Source organism: Desmodus rotundus, chromosome 12, assembly GCF_022682495.2.
Source record: "Desmodus rotundus isolate HL8 chromosome 12, HLdesRot8A.1, whole genome shotgun sequence".
NCBI lineage: Eukaryota > Metazoa > Chordata > Mammalia > Chiroptera > Phyllostomidae > Desmodus > Desmodus rotundus.
The window spans coordinates 56,584,617-56,600,328 of NC_071398.1; the positions used below are offsets into that span (position 1 = coordinate 56,584,617).

The 15,712-nt window shown below is 48.5% G+C and overlaps 1 protein-coding gene across 3 annotated transcripts in view; it reads right to left on the minus strand.

Moving 5' to 3' along the window:
- EXTL2 (exostosin like glycosyltransferase 2) overlaps nucleotides 1–15,712 on the minus strand; it is a 60,789-nt gene that overhangs the window by 32,685 nt on the left and 12,392 nt on the right. Inside the window, exon 5 of one of the 3 annotated variants that reach the window (XM_045203810.3) lies at nucleotides 5,813–6,848. The exons of the other annotated variants lie outside the window; for them this stretch is intronic. Within the exon in view, the coding sequence (XP_045059745.2) occupies nucleotides 6,762–6,848 (87 nt within the window). The 3' untranslated portion in view covers nucleotides 5,813–6,761. Of the gene's footprint in view, nucleotides 1–5,812; nucleotides 6,849–15,712 lie in introns of those variants that run through there. 3 annotated transcript variants of the gene reach the window in all.

A 15,712-nucleotide genomic window follows, 5' to 3' on the forward strand; every position in this document is an offset into this window, starting at 1 on the left:
TCTTAGGACCTGGGGGCTCTGACAAAACTCAAAAGAGGCTCCAGCCACACAGCCACTTGTTGCCTGGTGGTCAGGTCCTCTGCTGCAGACCCTCTGGGCCTGGTGCAGGGCAGAAGCTGCTCTCTGAGCGCTGTGTGACCCTCCCTCCTGCTCACAGCGTGCCCTGGCTCTCCCCTGGAGCTCCGTCCGCATTAAGATGCTCCTGGCTTCAGGGGAACATCCTGTCCGAGCAGCCAGGAGGGATGTGCTACAAACACCTCTTTCCACGCTGAGGAAGCACGTGCGTGGTGAGCTTTTTTACGAGATGGGTAAAACACGAACCTCATACTTCATTCTTGCACAGGAGCCAGTCACATTAGTAGTATTTCAATGCCTGGATGTTCAGAGTTAATACTGAATTTTAACTTTTGCACAACTAAACTCATTTACATAGGTGTCTAATATTTTCCAATCTCCCCTTCCCAGGCCTATCCCCTACACCAACACCACCACTATCAGCATTATACATTCGCTAAACAGGCCTGAAAGTGTGGCTTTATCCTGGTTCTTCTGCTTCGGCAGTTACATATTGGTTTGTCATTCAACACAGAAATTGCCACGGTAATTTGATGTTACTGGTTAGGGGGTATTCTTTCCTTTGCATATGTCTATGGTATGATGGTTGCTGTAACAACAGAACCATGGATTTCTCAGTTTACTGACACTGAAGAAAAGCACTTATAGGGCAAATTTTTAGGAAAGAGCTCATAGTTTCAATTATTCCAGTTGCTGGGTATTTGCAGGCATATAGGCTGTGACTCTATTCCAGAAACGTGAAGGCAGTAATCAGTCCGTCAGGAAGGGTTCAGCACCCATGGCTCTGTTGTGGGCCTATACTTTCCGAGTTATTTTGTATAATACAATGGCATTCCCATAACTCAGCACTGACCGGTTCCTGTCCATGTGGGGTCATCAGGGTCCCCCATGTGCCTTCTGAGGGTTCTAAGGGGATAAACGAGAAGGGGAATTGTGTTATAAGTAGACTTCAAACAAGGATGATTCTTCTAGGAAAGCAGGAACACAGACAAATGGGAAAATGCTAGCATAAAGAGGAGTTTCTTGTTTTCTGACGACTCTGAGATTCTACTAGGCGCATAAGTTAGAGAATGGAAAGATGTACACAATTTGTGTATTTGAAGAAAACATGATCTTGTCAAGGAACTTGGGTGCTGAGCACGAATGTATCAGCAAGATCGCTCATTGATAAGGCAGACCACGTGACTTCTCGAGAGACTACCACGGGTCCTTTTTGTCCTTCACGGCCACTCCCGCCTCCCTTTTCCCCATCATTTGGAACAGTAGTATGGATTTGCTCGCTATTGTAAAAGGCATGTTAGGTAATTAGATGTCTTATGTTGGTCGGTAATATCATGGTTCTTAAAATGAATTTCGTTAAGTGATCAAGTGTCTCTGGAAAATATTCCAAGGACATCACAATTCTGTCACTGACTTTACGTACAAAAATTAGTTTGAATCTTCTATAGTGGCTGGCGAAGGAGGAAGAGGAGAAGGAGGGGGAGGAGCAAAATAATAAGCTTTTGGATGTTGAAATCTGTTAGATTTATTGTTACGATATCAGAACCACTGCAAAAGTTACTTTAGCGCCTGGCAGCCCCTCCTTACTGACCGCAGAAGGTGCAGACGGCGACCTGGAGGCAGACATGAGACGGAGCTGATGAATAGCAAAGTGAGGGGACACTCCTTAATTTTTAAGTCGTATTCTCAGACAAAACGGGTATAACGTCTGACATAGTGGGCACATAACACAGCTGCTCAAAAGACACCTTTTAGTCAATGTATTGATAAGTAACTCACCAATAATTACCAATGTTTCAACATCTCTCAGTTCTAGTCTTTTCCTCAGAACTTGGAGCATTGGAGAAGGCATCTTTAATTTCTTTAGTCTCCAAAGACCTGTTCAGCAGGTGGATGCTACCCAGTGAGAGAACAGGGGCGTCTGACGCAGGGGAAAGGTATGATCAGGTCTGCATTGGTGAAAGGAATGTAGAGAGAGGACTGGAGAGGAGGCCAGAGGCAGGGCACCAGGCACGAGACTAGTCTCCGTAAAAGAGGACCCCCACTAAAGGACGGCAGTAATACTGCCGAGGGGCACGGGGCTGCAGGGAAGATAAGAGGGTTTTCTAAAAACGACAAGGTGCCCATGGAAACTGCCAGAAGGTGAAGTCAGCAGTGAGTCTCATACACCTAGCTTTGACATCAACGTGAAGAAAAGCACATTGGCCAAGGCAGGGAAAACAGAGGAAGATGTTTCGGGAAATATAAGTCTGAGGCACTTACAAGGTGAATGTAAGGACAGCAACAGGAACCTTGCCCACCGCTATCGGGCAGCACGCAAGGAGGGCGGAGCTGTGAACAGAGAGAACTGCTAGAGGTAAAGCTTTGAATCTGACGATAAGATGCAGACAAGGTTTTTACCATGTTAACTAAAAGGTTTAACGTGAATTTACGGAGATCTCTTATTTTAAAATGTGATTCATTGCCACACTCGTGACATGCATGTGTTAAGAATACACTAGTAATAACAAAATGAAAAAATAACGCTAATAAAGGAGTGCCCAGAAGACTATCAGCTGATTTCTCAAAAGAAACTTTGCAGGCAAGAAGGGGCTGGAAAGAAATATTCAAAGTGATGAAAAGCAAGGACCTACAACCAAGATTACTCTATCCAGCAAAGCTATCACTTAGAATTGAACGCCAGTTAAAGTGCTTCCCAGACAAGGTAAAGCTAAACAAGTTCATTATCACCAAGCCCATATTATATGAAATGTTAAAGGGACTTATTTAGGAAAAAGAAAATCAAAACTATGAACCTTAAAATGATGTCAAACTCACAACTATCAACAACTGAATCTAAAAAAAAAAAAAACGAACTAAGCAAACAACTAGAACAGGAACAGAATTGCAGAAACGGAGATCATTTGCAGGGTTATCTGCTGCGAGGGGAGGGGAGAGAATGGAGGAAAAGGTACAGGGAATAAGTAGCATAATTGGTAAGTACAAAATAGACAGGGGGAGGTTAAGAACAGTATAGGAAATGGAGAAGCCAAAGAACTTACACACACGACCCTTGGACATGAACTAAGGGGAGCATCAGTGGAGGAAAGGGGGAACCTGGCGGAGGGGGCAAAGTGGGGAGGCCGGGCCAATTTTGAGCCCGAGTGCGGAAACCGGTCTATCTGCAGACTAAGTTGAGCCCACAGGAGACAGGTCTCAGCCACCACCTGCAGAGAGACGACCTGGCGCAGGAGCCGGTACTTGGCTGTCTCTAGCTTTCTCTTCCCCGCCCTGATTGCATTTATGCCTAAATAAATATTTAGCGGGGGGGGGGGGGGGGGGGGGCGGCGCTGTTTCCTATCACTTTTCACGACATAATTTTTCCTCATGTTTAGAAAAAACAATTGTCCTTAATTTTTATTCATCAGTTAGTACCCATTTCCTTTAAACCCTTTTTCCCTGACAGGCTCTCACCTGCCTCCCCTGAGTCGTTTTTCAGAAGGGCCCTCAGCACCTTCATGAGAAGAGATTTGTTCAGACGTATGTGAACACACCCGACCTGCTTACGGGGATGCACTTGGCCTCTGGCTCAGCTATCCACTCCTGCCCCGAAGGATCAGGACAAATTTCCCCACGGGAACCTGGGCTCAGGGCTTGAAATGGTGGGGCTGCTGGTGGTGAAGGTAGCCACAGGCAGCTGGTGGGGTAAACTGTTTCTGGTTTCTAAGATTTAGAGGCTTCTTTTCCTCTTCTTCACCCTCTTTATTTTTCATTCTTTTGTTTCCTTATTGTCGGAGAGTGTAATTAGCTCTCGTTTCTATGCAGAGAAGTACAGCCCTTTCTGGCCCCTGGGTTGGATTTATTTTCCATTTCGAGAGGAATCAGGGCAGAGAAGACGGTCTCAGAATGTCTCACATCTGACCCAACTTGCCCACTAACATTTTAAACTTCGTTCTTTTAAAATAGTGTAAACACAATTGCTAGAGGATTTTTCTTTCTGTTTTCATCAGATCTGAATCTTGAGATTTTTAGAATTTTACAAATCTGGGGAACTTCCCAGGAAAAACAGGAGTTTCTGATGGTAGAAAGTTTCTAAAAAGACTTTGATCCTCCTTTCGGGTGTGGCGCCTCCAACTTTCACTTAGCTAATTTGTTGCTATTAAAAGGGAATTGTTTTATTTCCTTTAGACAATAGAAAGGGATTTTTTTCCACTGCATTTCGGTGATACAAATCTAAAGATAACACATCCCAGTAAAACAAGCATTTGGGTGTTACTCTTTCCTCTGTGAAGAGAATAAACAACTCCATTCAGAAACTGCCACCAAATATCAGGAATTTGAAACTCAGTAACAATAATTAATATAATGTTATTTTTCCTAATGTTTTTCTGGGCTTCTTTGTTGACTGGAAATTTTGTTGCGAAATGAAAGCATAATGATAGAATTTTGAACTAGAAGAAGCTTTATTTAACCCAGACACCTTCCTGCATGGAAAAGAAGCAGCGGAAGCCCAGAGGTTTACATCATGGGCCCAAAGACACAGAGCTGGTTAACGAAAGGCCTCATTTTGTAGTTTCTATTTAACCATATAAAAATAACTGTTTACATGGGCATCGCTTTATGCTGTAAATGTTTGTATTCAGGTAGATCATAAGGAAGAATTTTGCAAGCGCTGCACACACACTAAGACTATGTCCTAAGCCCAGTCTACTTTCTGTCCCCATTTTGTTACAGCGGCAAAAATCCCCTCCTCTTGCTCAGCATAAGTTCTGGAAGGAAAAGAGAGGTGAGAGTTATACAACAGACACAATTTAAAATCTGCATTTATGAGAGAAGTGCTGGAATCTGTCCAAATAACAAAAAAACACACCCTATTTTTTAGTAACTCCGAAAGGTCCCATGCTGCTGGCTTCACAGAGCTGGTGCCCCGCACTACCAAGCTCAGGATGCTATATTCAACTCCAGCTTCACGGGGAATGCTGCCCGTTTTACGTCAGCGGAAGCAGGGGCCTCCTCACCAGATAGGGAGATCTGTTGAAACCTGAAATAACCCAAGACCAAGGGAAGGAAGAGTTTCCGTGACAGAAAGGGAAAGTTGCCATCACTGTAACCAGGTGATCTCGTGCCTTTGAGGACACTCTTCTGCAGGGACAGAGAACTAGGAATCCTTCCCTTGATGTCCCCTCCCCAGCTGAACTGGCATGTTCCTCGCACTCGATGCACGTTTCAACTACAGGGTGCTGGGCGGAGCTGTCGAGCACCACCCAGTCCCTCCAGCCTCCCCGCTCACGCTCACTCCAGCCACGGCTGCAGCCACCTGTCGGACGCCCGCACCAGCCTGTGCCACGTGGGAGCCAGCGGTAGTTTCCCCCCTGTGCCTCTCACTTCCGGCCTTGCCTGGAGCTTCTCCAAGAATTCAGGTAAGGGACACCTGGGTCACCTACGGAAACCTGCTCACCACTCTGTACTGGTCGGGGATCCAGCACAGAAGCAGCACCTTCGGGCTTCCACGGATATTGATACAGGGTCCGGCACAAATAACGCCCGTTTTTAAATTACATAAAAATCATTACCAAACCATAAGCATGTCATTCTGTAACACAATATCACACTCAAGCTCACCATGGGACTTTTTAGGTGAAAAGTTCAAATTGCTGTCCATCTCGTGCGAGACATTCACGTACCCGACCGACCAGCCACCTTCTATGGTGTTACGTCTCCCGGACCCTGAGTTTGTCTCAGGGATCTGACCTGCTCAGGTGGGGATGCCCGCGGGCGGTCACCGTGAGGCTGGTGTCCCCATGAGAATGGGGGTGTTTTGTGGTTCTTCCTTCCTCACTAGGATGTAAGCTCCACAGGGCAAGGTCTTCACCTTGCTTCTGACGTGTTCGTGCATGCATCTTCGCCGCCCGGAAGGGGTCGGTAAACAAGCACTTGTTAACTGGATGGATCAAAGTGTTCGAATTGGTACACATTTCTTAACTAAGCGTGTGTGCGGTGTGCACAGTGGATCGCCAAGGCGGGAACCGGAACCGCGCTCCCTTAATGCTTTAGGAAGTAATCTTCAAAAAGAGAGAGAGAACACAGTGAAATTTTCTGGGTTTTTAGAATATATTTAGCTCTTCCTAATAAATAAATTAAAAACCAACAGAAATGATATCATGAAAAATTTAAGGCTGTGCATGCAAGAAAATCAGCACTGCTTTTGCCATGGGGCCGGAGAGGGCCAGAGGGAAAAACAGCCCAAACACATGGGGTCACTGGCCACCGAGGAGGGACCCAGGGTTGGTGCAGACCATCCAGACCAGACAGCATTCCTGGGCGCTCTTCTCCCAGGACAGCAAACTGAAAGCTCAGCTTGGTGAGGAAGGACCTTGGAAGCCACGATGAGGTCGTGGATAGGGTACTTGAACTCTTCTGTTTTCTCTCCAGCACAAATTCCTCAGACACAGGGGCCCGCTCGGCGGAGACGTGCACTTGGCCAGAGGACACGTCCTCAGATAGGGGCAGACCCGATTATTTCAGTCTCTCCCGTCCACTCGCTGACTCCCCCTCATTGGATGATGGTGTGTATATATAGAGAACCCCATTTATGTGCTTGGAGTAACTTCTCCTTGGATCGGGGTGGTCCGGAAATAGCCTTGCCATCTTCTGCATCACACGTCCCTTCCCTTCACTGCTGAAGTTTAGCAGTGAAGCTTCGCTGCTCAGCTGACTCGGTGCTGACTGTCAGGGGCTAGTTTGGTAGCTTCCTCTCCTGCTTGACAGAGATGCTTCACTGGCGTAGGCATGAGCTAGGTTGTTATATAAAGAAACAAACAAACCAACATTTCAAGAAGTGTGTATTCTCTTCCTGCTCGTCCCACAGAAATAATTCTCCAAGACAATGTTGCCCCAGTTGTAGAGGGTCTAAGATAGGACAAAAGTGTGGATTTCCTCCCTTCTGTCGCTAAACCTCAGACTCTCCTCTGCAAGAATACTTACCCGACCCAACAGCTCAGGGGTTCACAGATCTGACCAAAGGGGAGCATCATTGCCTGCTGTTTCCTCTCTGGCCGTCGCCGCGCGCTTCAGGCGTTTGGCAAGTTACAGGCCATCCCGGCCTCGAGTCAGATCCGTCTCACCCCCAGAGAGCCCCTTCAGAGATGTCTTTGCTGTCGCTCAGGTGCACTTCCTAACTGCATGGTATTCTTTTCCTCTCTAACCTGGCGCGGAGTCCTTGCCGGAAGTCTCGTGCAAGGAAGTCTTTAGGATGTGGAACGGCGCTCGCTGGCTAAGGTATCTCATCCTGAAGACACTGGGCGGCCAGGCACAGTGCTTCTCACGAGAGGATCATGCGGTGGGGGAGGAAGGCCGCTCTGTGATTACAGCAGCACTTTGACCGACACGGGTGAGAGTGCCTGGTGTTTTGTTGCGTTGCCATGGGCTTCCAGGCACCCACGAGACATTCCTCTTCATTGTGCTTCGCAAAGCTGGAAACTCCCTGAGAAATTCCCAAGCAAGTTCAGTGCCGCAAGAAGGAAAATGCAACTGAAACCAGGGAGCACAGGATGGGACGAGAGGACCCCAGGTGGAACTGGGCCACTCCCAGTGGCCCAGGGGAATAGGGGTGAGGTCCCCATGAGTTTGAAAGGTGCAACAGTGTGAGCTCCTGGACACAGAGACACACGAAGCTTTTTCTTCTCTACACCTGGTGAGCAAGCATCTCTTGAATGGCCAGACCTGCTCAGCAATGCCGAGACTCTGGGGGGTTCTGAAGAGCTCTCTGCACCGCGCCCGCCCTTGGAGGGCCCACGGCTGGGCAGGAAGAATGAAATCTGCACACTTGAGCCCCAGGAGAAAGCAAGATGGCATTTAGTGACTCTAGGTGCTAAGTTATAAGTCCTGTTGAATTCATCCTGTGAACCTGATTAGGAAGGGTCCATGGGGCCGGTGCGGGGCCGGGGGTGGGGGGGTGGGGCGCCCACTATTTGGGTAACTTTCTCTTTGGCGTCTCAGTGGTGGTGAGCTGGGTGTCCTCTTCATAACCATCTGTTAAACTGTTCATATACTTTTATCTACTGTTGTTTACAGCTCACAATAAAGAAGACAGAGGAAAGGAGTCGAGTAGAGCCTGGACTAACCGGGGCAAGAACGTGCGGAGGACAGAGGACTGAAGGAGAGGCAGATCACTCTAATGCAGTGTGACGAGGCCGCGCAGGTGCGCTGCAGGGAAGGGGGTGCTGATGAGCGGAGACCTGGAGTTCGGGGTGGAGGGAGGCTGGAGAGGTGCAGTAGCTCAAGAACAGCCGGAAGGGTTGGGCATGAGGGGCTGGAGGGTTGAGGGCGAGGGCCAGGCGCGGGACCCAGAGGGCTCTGCCTCTGAGGCAGTGAGGGGTGAGGGCTCTGGTGCATTGTGGGTTGTAATGGCCGCCCTGGGGCTGTGGCAGGCCTTGGAGACTAAACTGTGGTGGAAGCGGTAGTGAGGAGGGAAGCAGGAAGTGTGGCATGCCGCAGGCGAGGGCCACCTGTCCGTAGGACTGGAGAGGGAGTCGGGGGGAGAAACAGCACGGGGCCAATGTGGGTGACTGGGTGGCGGCAGCCCCGGGGCGGGCAGGACACGCTGACCTCCGGTGTCCAGAGCCGGGGGAATGGTTGCGCCCAATGACAGAGGAGCTGGAAGAAGTACGAGTCGGTGATGGAGGGAAGGTAGTGTTGCTCTTCTGGACACAGAACTGAGACGACGATGACAGGCAGCACCGACAGGGGGACAGAGGGACCTGACGCAGAGAGAGAGATTGTGCCGGGCACGCTCTATGCCGGATGCCACAGCCAGAAACGAGTCCTGACCCGGCGCACCAGGACACGTACCGCACCGAGCACGCTCCTCCCGCATCCCAGGTCAAGCCAGTGCTCAGGGCCCCCAGAGCTCAGGCCGCGGGGCTTCCCGTCCTTCATTCCTGACATAGCTGTCAACACCCTAGTTCAACAGCAAGGTCTGTGTGTTTCCTTGGAACAAAAAAGCAGACATTCCAGCTGATTTCTATGCACAATAACCCGTCTAAACCACTTTTCAAATAGTTTTGATTTTGTGTCTTTTGCGCAAATTTGGAGACTTATACTACAGAAATGGAAATCTACAGAACTCCAAAGGGCAGATAAAATCGAAGAGGCAGAGTTTGATTAAATAATTGAAAAAAGCACTTTCTAAAACTGTGATCTACCATAAATGGAAAAAGCTAATTATATTCCCTCTTCTGGAAATATTTTAGCAAAAGCTCAACTCTGCAGAGATTCTATATATAGGATTCCTCCTTGGAGTCGGTGATGGAACTGAAAGGGCAGCTCTACAACACTTTTTATACTCACCCTCTCCCTCTCGGGCACTGAGGGTAGGTGAGGAAAGGTTTGACTAACACCAAGAAATCCGTTCATTTACTCACTCAAGTTTTTGTACTTCTCCGATGGGCCAGGTGCTGGGCAAGGCACCGGGATGCAACAGTGGAACAGACGCTGACCCTGACCTCTGTGAGCCTGCAGTCAGCCTTGTAAGGAACACAGTGGACCGAGTGTGAGAGCTACCACCGAAGGACACACCCAGGACTCTGGGCGCAGAGCTCACTCTGGAGGGGTCAGAGGAGACGTGTGAGAAATAACACATATTCTGAAACATGTCCTTGTACAAGAGAAGAGGGAGGTTGGAGACTTAAGAGACAGCAGGGGTGCAGGGGTGCAGACGGAAGGTGCGTGAGGACCCAGGAGAAGGCCGCTGTCTGCACGGCAAGGAGAGGCTTCAGAAGAAACCACCCTGCCCATACCTTCACCTTGGACTTCCGGCCCCCAGAACTGGGAGAAGACCCATTGCTGGTGTTTAGGGCACCGGCCTGCGGTACTCTGTTATGCAGCCTGAGCAGATGAGACAGTGGGGACAGGAGAGGGAAGTGTGTGGTGGGAGGACAAGCACCTGTGTGCAGAGTGCCAGCTGGGTGGTGGCAGCAGAGGGGACGGGAGAGAAGTAGGCTGAGCCCGGCAGGCAGCCCTGAGGAGGATGGAGCTCCATGGTGAGGGGTCTCAGGGGCACGGATTGGTCACAGGCACAGAGCAAGGCGACCCCATTGGCCTCTGAGAGGAAGCACCTCACCGGCTCCACAATGAGCAGACTTGAGGGGGCAGCAGCGGAGACACAGAGGGCAACAGAAGGCACAGGGCCTCGAGTCACGAAGACCGATGCTCTGACCCTAACTCTGCCTGGGCAAGCTCCTCCCCTCCCTTTGCCTCCATGTCCTCCTTGGTAATTTCTGGCCTAGTAAGTCCTCCCCCATGGGGGGATCTAAGGATTAAATAAATCAGTGTGGGTGAAACATTTAGTTCCGGAAATAGAGTTTCAGGGACCTCTGGGACCGTTAAGACGAGTGGTGTCATCCAGAGATGAACATGGGCACTGGGGTTCGGGACAGAGGCTCAGGCTGTGAGGTAGACCCGGTGAATGAGACCGTGCCCAGAAAGCGGGCGGGGCGCGGGGAGAGAGCCAGAGGCAGAACTGCAGGGTACAGCGGCAGGCAGAAGAGGAGGCAGGTCAGGAGGCCAAGAAGGAACCAGAGAAGTATGAGGGAGAGAGAGAGGGTTAAGCCCCAAGAGGAAAGAAGTCTTAAGAAGAGAGCAGTCAGCACAGCAAAAGCCGACGAGAAACCAAGTGAGGGAAGGACCAGGACACACTCACCAGATGATGTTGGCCCGGACATCAGGCAGGTGAAGGACAGAGGGCTTCTGGGGGCAGCTGGCACAAACCCTGCCGGAATGGTGCAAAGAGTAGAGGGGAGGGGAGGAAGCGAGCTCTGAGCTTCCTGAAGGAAAGCCAGACAGAGACGGCCCGTGGAGTAGGGATCCTTCTGCTCCCTCATCCTTCACAACTCCTCATTTCCACCACCCAAACTTCACCCGGCCCAGGGATTCTCAAACTTGGGTCCACAGACCCCTCACGTGGTTCACGAATAGAACTTGAGGGGTCTTTGAATGTAGAAAGGACAAAATGACAACTTTAATTTCCCAGTCTGCAATTTCACATTTTCATCAGTTACGAATGTAGGCAAGAACTTCAAAAGATTAGCAGTGCCTGTGACTGCCAGAAGTGTATTTTCGTACCATGCTTTAGTTGTCACGGATTTCTTAAAACATCATTTGCACTCATCACTTTTATAAAACTATGGTAGTTACCAAACCTGCCGCTAGATCTTATTAACAAATGTTTGAACATAGCTTGAAAACTGTTTAAATGTAGTTTTCTTTGTAATCTTACCATATTTTATTTTGTTTTAAAAAAAAACATTATTCTGAGATGGGGTCCAGAGGCGCCCCCAGATGTCAAAGGGTCTTTGGCGCAGAAGAACTAAGGCTCCCTCCTAATCCATCACATAAGCCCTGCTCCGTCTTCCGAATTTTTGTTTTTTAATGCTGCGGCCCTTGTTCTGGTTAGCCAATTTGTCCCAACCGTTCCTCCAGGGAAAACGGTCGTGTCTCTGCGTGCTTCTGCAGATCTGAGCACTATTGGCCCTTTCCTTTTCACCTGGCCATCGAAATGCCACATTTCGAGACGGTACAAACGTTTCTATTACTCATTTAGGTATTCGCTCACCATCAACATTATTGAGCACAAGGTCCTCTGCTGCACACTTGGGGATGCAGTGCTGGGACCTCCTAGGAATTCATAGCTTGGGGAGCAGTCAGAAGGGAAGAGAGACAGACTTACACACAATGGTTACGGGACAATGGGGACGTTGCTTTCCTGGGATGTGCGCAGATGTGTGGTTTCCGAGATGCCAGAGGAAGGCTTCCCGTGGAGGGGCCGTTGAGCACAGAGAGCATCGCATTGAAGACTGAGTTTGTCAAGACTGGATAAGCGACGTTTGTAACACCACTACGCCGTTTTCTAAAGCTCTTTGAATGTTAACTACAATGGAGTAAGAAAGTTCTTTTCCATTGTGGTACGTAGATTTTATGACCATACTTGATTAGAGCTGGGAACAAAATTGAGGAAAAGATCAACTATTTAGAACATCTTCCTTCCTCTGGGTATTTATTTAGAGAAACAACGTTCATAACCACTGCAGCTGAAAGTATTAGGCAAATAGTAACTTGAAAAGCACTTTGAGATGAAGGGTTGTCGGTTTTTCATAGGTGAGTACACGACACCTGCTGGCCAGACCATGTAACTCCCTCTCCAAAGGAATGGTGGGTGATAAAACTAAAATTATTATTAACTCTGCTTCTCTACCAAAGAAATTACACGCTTGACCTGGGTTTTCCTTTAATGACCAGCAAGGGGGAGGTTTGGGGAAATGATAAATCTAGCTTGAGAAGTTCAAGGTTAAAGAATTTACATACAATATTTAATGCAATTTCTGTAACAGCAAGTTCACTGAGATGGAGAGAAGGCTGCACCCAAGGTCACACAAGGGTCTGGCCAGCTAACACCAGTCCTGGGCCTGCTATTCCAGGGCAAGAGTTCAGTGTTAACTCTTCTCTTGTTATCTGGCTCAGTTATTCATCAATCTGACTACCAATGCAGTAGGAATATTTTGTATGCACCTGAAGTTTCACATTTTTTTTTGAAGTGTGGTTTAATGAGGTAAATTTACATGAAATAAAAACTCACCAATTTTGGGAATACAGTTCTATGAATTTTGATAAATGTACAGTGTCCCCCCGCGCCCCTCCCTCCCCGGCCCTGGCGACCACTGACCCATTTCCTGTCCTTACAGTCTTGCCTTTCCCAGAATGTGCTACACAGTCACGCGGCATGCAGCCCGCGGGCCTGCCCCCTGCACCTGGCTTGCTGAGTTGAGATGCAGCCCTGTTGCTGCATGTATCCGTAGTTTCTTCCTCTTTATTGCTGAAGAGCATCCTCTTACACGGATAAACCACAGTACATTCACCTTTTCACCAGTTGATGGAAGCTTGAGTTGTTTTCAGCCTTCGATGATAAACCAGAGTAAAGCTTTAATAAACACTGCAGGCAGGTCTTTTGGGGATATATCTCTCCTTTCTCTCGGGTAAATACCTAGGCATGGGATGGGAGGTTATGTGGCACAGCCTTATCTAAAACACTACAAAAAACTGCTTTTTGCTTTTTATAAAAGTAATTTGATACATATTTCTTTATTTTATCCTAATTTCAGTCTAATTCTAGTTGTGTCCCATATTACTGTTGGAGGAATCTTTTGGCCAAAATAGAGCTTTAACTCCAAGTGTGACAAAAAAGCATCAAAGGGCCTCTCCTCCCCGGGTCATGAGGAAGCCTTTTTAGAGGGCTGGGCATCGCCCCCCGAGATGAGCACGGCTGTGGGTCACCTGCAGCCTGTCGCTAAGCCGTGCTGTGGACCCTCTCTGAACATCAGTTATCCCCCCTCAGATGCGGGGGAGTCGCGGATCCGCACTGCAGGGTCGCTCCAGAGGTTGTGGGGGGCCACGTCCGCTTCTCCCACGTAAGAGGCGCTGCTGCCCCCCATCAGAGTGACCGCATGGGCGAAAGGCAAGGGCCACGCCCTCAAAAGCAGGCGGCTCGCTAGGAATTCAGGGGTCTCTTCAGAGGCCGTGAATTGGTCACCGGAGACAAACGAGTTTCATTCCGCTGTAACGTCCACGAAGTGTGAGTTTTTAAAAGACCGTTATTCTTATGCTTTACCGCAGGTTGGCATTGTTGTACTTAACTAAAGACCATGTCTTTTATGTCACTGAAAACGCTGTAGTCACATAGAATGCGGTAACTATTCACATACACGTTATACCTTACATAATACGGTATACCTAGGCAAGGGCCCCTGGGAACTTAACTTTTGAAGGATTAATAGTTTTCTGTAGCTCCACTTAATGTATTCTTAATCGAAAACATCAAGAATAGATTTTCAACTTTGCTATTTTAAGATTATTTTCACTCTTTTACTGGCAGGACTTTAACCCAGGAAAAACGTTCATTAATTGGGTTACACTGACATCTGCTGGTACGACAGTGAATCCCAGAAAAAGCTGTGACAAATGTCAACAGCATCAAAGTTCCAGTCGTAAAACCTTGTATTTGTGTTGGGGGTTTAAAGAATGGTTGGCTACGCCTGTCGTTCCGCGGGGTTCGCGTGGGCTGTGAGCCGGCGGCGAGTCTCCCTGGGGTGTCGCAAACGCCAGGGGCAACAGGAGCGTGGCTACGAAGCAGAACGTCCTTCAAATTACAACCTCTCCGGGTCAGTGCTTTCCACTGAACAATGTCACCATTGTCACCTTCTGCTTTATTGTCCCATCATCGTCATGCCTTTCTCGCCTAAAATTGTACGACGGTAGCGATGCTGGTTAAGTCAAGTCTCCACTTTGAGAAAGGGCTCCTGGGAAATTAGGTTTCAGGTGGCGGGGAGGGAGTGAGCTCAGCCAAGTTAGACTCGTGTTTTTGTCAAGAGGCAGAACCCAGCTCCTTTAAAACCCACCAATTCCACACTCGGATTTAGGGTCACAGAATTTTACAAGTGGAAAGAAATTTACTGACCATTTAGTTCACTCCCCTTTTGTGTAGATGGGAAAACCGGGACCCCCATTGATTTACATAACTTATTCCCCAGCTGATAGGACACAAATGTTTCCTACTTCTCCCATTCCAGGGTTCTTTCCTGTATAAAAGTTGTCTTCACTAGCTTTTTGTTAAGTTTCTTGTTTAAAACAAAAATACTTGAACATACATACACAGGACTTGGGAATCTATATTTAGCTGACCTTCACTCAACCCTCTGACTTTAACCAGAAATGTGTAATTGAAATACATACTGTATTATGTAATACTGTTCTGCAGGGTTTCATAGGTCCTACCCAGAAACGGCAGCTCCACGCCTGCTCCTCAAGATGTGGAAACAGAAAGAGGCACGAGAAGATCAAGAGGGAGAAATAAGCCTGAACCAGGGAAATGTCTGGCTCTTTGGTCAGATTCGGGGTCACCGGATTACACGACCGATTATCACTACAACGTGTCTAGGTGTGACGCCCTTTGAAACCAAAGGTCGCCCGTGACCTTGCAGGGCACGTGCCTGACCTCCATCCGGCAGATAAGGAAGCAGGCGGCGCCAGGGCTCAGTGCAGGTCTCCTGGGTCCTGGAAGTTCTCTGCATTCCAGTGTAGCAAGAATGTTTTTGAACACATTTGGGAAGGATGGAGCAACAAGGAAGAAGGACTCATGGACATGCACAACAGTGTGGTGATTGCTGGGGGAGGGGGGTGTAGGGAGCTGAATGGTAAAGGGAAAAATACAATGAAGATTAAATAAAAAATAATAAAATTCATATGCCTCTAAAAAAAAGAAAACATTAGGATTTTATATTGAAAGTCTTCACTAAAGGAGAGAAGGAGGAAGTGAAGGAGGAGCGGGGAGAGAGAGGCAGAGACAGAGAGAGAAGGGAAAGTTGGGCGGACCCTAGCAGACAGTAAGAACTGGCTGATGAAACAGCATGGGGTAGAGGAGGCTCCCATCTCACCACTTAAGGCCCAGCAGCCGGTGGGACCTGGCCTCCCTGCCTCCCACCTCCCTCCTCCCTCCCAGTGTTCCCCCCTCCCCCATCCCTTCCTCCACCTCCCACCCTCCCACTGTCACCAAAGGAGCGTGTTGGTGCCCACATACAAACATACACACACATACACGTGCACTCGCACA